Below are 6,233 nucleotides of genomic sequence, written 5' to 3' on the forward strand. Positions count from 1 at the left end.
TTTAGTTCCTCTGATCTTTTGAAGGATACACAACCTTATAATTTTATGATTTAATGTGAAATAAATCAAATTGGACACTACTGAAAAAACTCATTTTTTTTTGTCAATTTTGTTTTGATTTTTTTTTTCAGGAAATACTTACAAATCTTGTTATATAAAAAAAATTGCAGAAAATTACTGTCAATTTTTTTACAAAATATTTTGTATAAAACATATTTCGCAACAAATTTTATAAAAGATATTTATAAATTTTATAATTTGTTAAAAAATAATAATCCACGAAGGAATTATCTTCTAATTAAGATTCTTAAAAAAAATAATAAGAAAAAGTTTTTTTTTACAAATTTTTTTAACAAATTTACAAAAAAAAATTCATCTAATATAAAAAATTTTAACGTAAGAGTTGAACTATCCATAATATGAATTGTGTAAGAAATTATGAGGGAAAAAGTCTTACATTTGAATAAAAACAATAAAAATTAAAGATGAATGATATTAATGAATAATTAATAATAATATACAAAAGAAAAGATCTTGCAACTTGACTTAAAATTTTAGATTAATAATAATGTCAGATTTTTTATACATAAGTTAGATCAAGTCCTTTTAGGTGGAAATATTAGGTTCTTAAGAACTAATTAATTGCAAGAATTCTGCATTTTCAAAATAGATAGTGAGGAGATCCATATGATAAAAGATTCTCTTACTCTCAAACCACTAAAAATTTAAAAAATATTTGTATATAATAATATATAATGACTGATAACTTTTTTTAATGATTCGTCTTTATAGTGTTAATATATTAGATCATAAACAAAATAAGGAAAATTATTCTTTAACACTAACTTTTGTACACAGTACTTTTATAATAAAATATTATATTAACATAATAAAAAATATTACAATAAAATAATAATTTATGAAGTGTGAGTGTTGAATGTAATAGAAAAAGTCAGTATCCGAGTACCACTGATAAAATGGAATACAACATATATATCTATATATATATATATATATATATATATATATATATATATATATATATATAATATCTTTAACGAAATTATATTATTTAAAGAATAATCATTTATTATGTATTTTTTAAATATCTGATATTTCAGCCCAATTACATCCAATAAAGGAATTCAATAATTAAAAACCACCGTTGAAACCACTCACACCACAAATAAAATAAAATAAAATAAAGATAAATGAAAAGAAATTTGTGGCTCGAGAGATCTTGGGTCGATAGCTAACAGAAGAAAAAAGTCGGCATTAATTGTTGACCAAATAAAACATGTCACGACCTCAACTACGTATGCGTGGCCTATATAAAGGGTGTTATATGTTATGGAGAAAGTAGCAATTATAACACTTTCTGCAAAATGAAACAATCACACTTCAATGTCTCTTCTCAAAATTTTGTTTCAGTGACACACAACTCACGTAGATCTGCAAACTATAAACCAAACATTTGGAAACACCACTTTCTGCAGTCACTTCACACTAAATATCATGTGAGATCTTTTTCTTCTTCTCAAATTTTAAATTTACATATTCCTTTTATATATCGTTTAGTTTTCTTATTTCAAGTCAACATATATAATATAGAATTTTCAGTATATCCGATAAGTCTCGTATTATCAATCAAAATCAAACGTAACTTAGATATCTATTCTTTTTTTCTTCTTTCGATTCGTCTTTTAAAAATAAAACTGTGATACAGAATTTCATACAAAGTTCATCATTTTCAGTAATAAGCTCAACGTGCATGGTTTGGTTTTCGCTTATTATCATTCATACTTTGTTGCACGATTAGAAGGAAGAATTTGTGATGCTGTTAAACAAGCGTGTGATGGAAGTGAAGAGTGTATTTGCACAAGAGACAGATATTTTGAAACAATTAGAGTTGGTTGATTGGATCCAAAAACTAGGTCTTGCCAACCATTTTCAGAAGGAAATCAATGGCTTTCTTGAATCAATACTTGCCTATGTCAAAACCAGCAATGTTAATCTTAATACACAACAAGATCTGCACGTATCTGCATTATGCTTCAGGCTTCTCAGAAATCATGGATATGCAGTTTTGCCTGGTAACACAGTTTTCTCTCTCAGACTCAGTCATTGTTTTAAGGATAATGATATTTTGACTACTAAATTTTGACAATTTTTTCTTACAACATGATGTATCATCTTCTAAGTGGTTTTGGAATATTGAGAATGAGAGAATGGAGAAATGGAGAATCATATTTAGAAGATGCCACCTAAAATTGTAAGAGAAAGTTGTCCAAATTTAATAGTCAAAAAATCATTTTCCTAATTTCAATTATAATTAACAATGTAATTTTTTACTGATTGAAACTCAGATACATTAGGCAAGTTCTTAGATAAAAATGGTAAAGTGAAGAGGAGAATGAGTGCAGATGGTGGAGATGTTAAAGATGTTGTGGAGCTTCTTGAGGCCTCACATTTAGGGTTGGAAGGAGAAAAGATATTGGATAAGGCAAAAACTTGTGCCATAAATTCTCTGAAGGATAGTTTTTGTTCCATCAACAAGGACCAACTTTCTGATACTGTAGATGATGAAAGAATGGACCACTCCCTGGAGCTTCCCTCCCATTGGAGAGTGCAGTGGTTTGAAGTGAAATGGCACGTGAAGCAATACAGCAAGGAGAAAAATATGAACCCCGTTTTACTTGAACTGTCTAAACTAAATTTCAATATGATTCAAGCAACACTTCAGCTGGAGCTCAAAGAATTATCGAGGTAAAGTTTTGAACAAACCGATATTTTGGAATAAACTTAAATGTATCAGCGGTCGTAGATTTGTCTATTGTGGACAATAGGGGTGGCAACGCGAGATGGCTCAATCGGCATAAGGTCCGCACAACACGGGCTGACCCGTCCTGTCCAGCACATTTTATGCGGGCTGCAAACACTGGTCCGTCCTGCATATTTTTTGGCTTGCGGACCGGTCCGTTTTAATTTTTATTTTTATTTTTTAATTTTCATAATAAAACTTTAAATGTTTAAAAATCGTAAAACTTTAACAAGTTCACAAAATTAAGTAAAGCTTTTAGGGAATTAGATGATAAATTGATAATTGAACATTTTCATCATATTCATACTATGACATACACAATCTATTCTTTAAATTTTAGCACATTAAAAAAATACATAATAGTTGTCTTTTCCAGTTATACAAGATTTTGAAATGTTAATGTAAAAGTTCATAAAAAAAAGTAATTAATATACATAAGTGCAAGCTTTTTTTTTTAATTTTATGCGCGGGCATGCGGGCTCACTACCCTAGCCCGCCCCGCGTTTTTTTCGCGGGCCTGCGGGTCTACCCGACGGGGCAAGCCCTAATTTTTATCCCTAGTGAACAATATTTATCGTTTATAGTCGGTTTTGATTGTTGGGAATCTAAGTGTTAAGTGTGAGTCTAAGTCTTACATTGAGTTAAAATGAGAAAGTTGAGCATTATATAAGAATAAAGGTCCAGAGACTCAATGCCTTAAAGTTTTGGGTTAAAGAGTAGTGTCAATCTCTTATGTGTGAGTACGACTTATGTCTAATTGATATTAAATCTTTCCGTGATCTCTTGGTAGGTCAGAATCTTAAATGTTTTGTTTTAGGTGGTGGGAGAATCTTGGCATAAAAGAAGAGTTGAGCTTTGCGAGGAACAGGTTGGTCGAAAGCTTCATGTGTGCAGCAGGAGTTGCTTCTGAGCCAAAGTACAGATCCATCAGAAAATGGCTCACTAAGGTTATAGTTTTCGTACTTGTCATTGATGATGCTTATGATATACATGCCTCGTTTCAAGAGTTGAAGCCCTTCACAATGGCATTTGAGAGGTTTGTTAATTAATCCTGAAGATTATTACACCTAATTAAGCTTACTTATATACGTTTAATTAGTGTAATTTGGTAGAATCTGATGAATATATATGCACAGATGGGAAGACACAGACACAGAACTTGAAGAACTTCCAACGTACATGAAAACATGCGTCCATGCACTAAAAGATGTCACAAACGAAATTGCTTATGAAATTGGTGGAGAAGATAACTTTCACTTGGTGTTACATTACCTAAAGAAAGCGGTAACATTATTATCTTAATTTGTTTTTTCAAACACAGAATAGTACTATAGCAATATAATAACGAATGATTATGTATAACAACTTGGTCAGTGGATAGAGTTTTTCAAAGCATTGTACGAGGAGGCAAAGTGGTACAACCAAGGATACATTCCATCGTTGCAAGAATATTTAAGCAATGCATGGATTTCATCTTCCGGGCCTGTGATTTTACTGCACTCATATCTTGGTACAGTGTATCAAGTAAATGATTCCATGGAACATTTTCTACACACGTACGAGGATTTGGTCTACAATGTGTCTCTTGTGATTAGACTTTGCAACGACTTAGGGACCATGGTGGTATATTTTCGATCTTTGCTTCTTCTTAATTATCTTTTTTGGTTTCTAAACTTTTATATGATATTAGAATTTGTTTATGTTTCAAATTTTTGATACAGTTTAATTCTTCAATTTTTTTAAATGAATAAATATAATCTTTTTAATCAATTGCATTAAATTTTTTTATCTGTCAAACACTTTTCAAAATGACAAAATGACATTTGAGTTGTTTACACCACTTTAACAAGTTTTAGTTTAAATGTCCATCTAATAAGCAAAAAGGGAAATTAACAGTTAGAAATTTAATTTAAGTGTGAGTCTAAGTTCCACATTGATTAGAAAAGAGAATGTAGAGCACTATATAAGAATATAAAGATCCATAAACTCATTGTACTAAGGTTTTGAGTTGAAAGTGATGTCATTTTCTTATGTAGTTGGGCTCAGGTCTCATTGGTGTTGTGTCAAAGTTTGAAACAAGAACAATTTTTTATTTCGCGTTCAATTTTAGAAACTAAAAATATATTTAACCTTTTAATATATTATTCGTAATTTAATCAAATTGTATATGAGTATTGAATGTTAACGGTGGAAAATGAAATTAACAGGCTGAAAGAGAAAGAGGTGATGCTGCTTCGTCAATCGTATGCTATATGAATGAAAAGGGTGTTTCAGAGGAGAAAGCAAGAAAGCATATCGGAGATAAAATCTTTGAAGCATGGAAGAAGATAAACGAAAAGTGTTTTGCTTCTTCTTCTTCTTGTTCTTGGATGGAACCATTTGTTACTCAAGCAATAAACGCAGCTCGTGTGGGTCATACCCTTTATCAAAATGGAGATGGTTTTGGAATCCAAGATCAAGACATCAAAAAACATATCTTGTCACTGGTTGTTGAACCTCTTTAATCAATGAAGTTTTATGGAATTTGGATGGATAATATTATTTTGATATCCAACCAAATTTTATACACACCTTACATTTAATATTTTACTGATCAATTTTTTTTTCAATATAAAAATTAACTTTTTTTGTAAAATATTTCTAAAAATTGTTGTCTAGTGCGTCTAGTTTAAGAAAACATTTTCCAGATTAGATTTTAACTAGGAAAGAAACTAGGAAAATAGGTAAACAATTTGTTGAAAGGGATAGAAGAAACAAAGAGTGTCCTTTTGTGGAACCAATGTCCAACATTATCGTATCATATCATATTTCCCTTTCATGTAAAACTGTACACTGAAATGAACAATAAAGGTTTTGGTTCCCAACAATAAACAAGAAAATGACTCATCCACACTAAAAAGCTTGATTAATACTTAATATATATTTAGATAAAATAAAAAATAAAAGTGATAAGTTTATAGGATAAATGCATAAAAGATAAAAAAAAAAAAAGAATCAGTGTGTAGAATGTGTACATAAAACCAGTAGCATTATTCAATAAACGATTATGCTTTAATGTCATATATAGGTTCGTTTTTCTCTAAACCACTCCTAAGAATGGTATACTATTTATTGATTAATAAGGTAAAATTGAGCATAAAAAGATAAGAATCTACTTCTTTTCAATTATTTTTATTGCATAAGTGATGACACATAAAATTTAAGGTCAAATATGAACAAAATTCTTTAACTTAGGCATAAAATTAGAATTCGATTCTATTTTATATTTTGATATATATTTTTGTGCTTAAATTTAAAAAAAAATGTACATAATTCTTTTAATCCAATTATGTTAACTTTTTTATATGTTAAATGGTGTTTCAAATTAGTTTTTGAGTTGAAACTTGTCAAATGATACAAACAGTTCAAACGG

At 29.5% G+C, this 6,233-nt stretch overlaps 1 protein-coding gene across 1 annotated transcript; it reads left to right on the forward strand.

The window, feature by feature from the left end:
* Window positions 1-1,379: 1,379 nt before the first annotated feature.
* Window positions 1,380-5,581, forward strand: LOC114170633 (alpha-farnesene synthase-like). The gene is made up of 7 exons (XM_028056154.1): window positions 1,380-1,517; window positions 1,820-2,093; window positions 2,367-2,766; window positions 3,639-3,857; window positions 3,958-4,105; window positions 4,196-4,444; window positions 5,029-5,581. Exons 1-7 carry the CDS (start codon window positions 1,386-1,388, stop codon window positions 5,323-5,325), a joined length of 1,719 nt encoding a protein of 572 aa, XP_027911955.1. The 5' UTR covers window positions 1,380-1,385; the 3' UTR covers window positions 5,326-5,581.
* The last annotated feature ends 652 nt before the right edge of the window (window positions 5,582-6,233 follow it).

Source organism: Vigna unguiculata, chromosome 11, assembly GCF_004118075.2.
Source record: "Vigna unguiculata cultivar IT97K-499-35 chromosome 11, ASM411807v1, whole genome shotgun sequence".
Taxonomy (NCBI): domain Eukaryota; kingdom Viridiplantae; phylum Streptophyta; class Magnoliopsida; order Fabales; family Fabaceae; genus Vigna; species Vigna unguiculata.

What these genes read in the sequence shown, in the direction of transcription:
- LOC114170633 (XM_028056154.1), top strand. Translation starts at nt 1,386, where the DNA reads ATGAAACAATCACACTTCAATGTCTCTTCTCAAAATTTTGTTTCAGTG. An exon ending in CACTTCACACTAAATATCAT is followed by an intron (nt 1,518 to 1,819) that starts GTGAGATCTTTT and finishes TTGCACGATTAG; the next exon opens with AAGGAAGAATTTGTGATGCT. An exon ending in TACATTACCTAAAGAAAGCG is followed by an intron (nt 4,106 to 4,195) that starts GTAACATTATTA and finishes CAACTTGGTCAG; the next exon opens with TGGATAGAGTTTTTCAAAGC.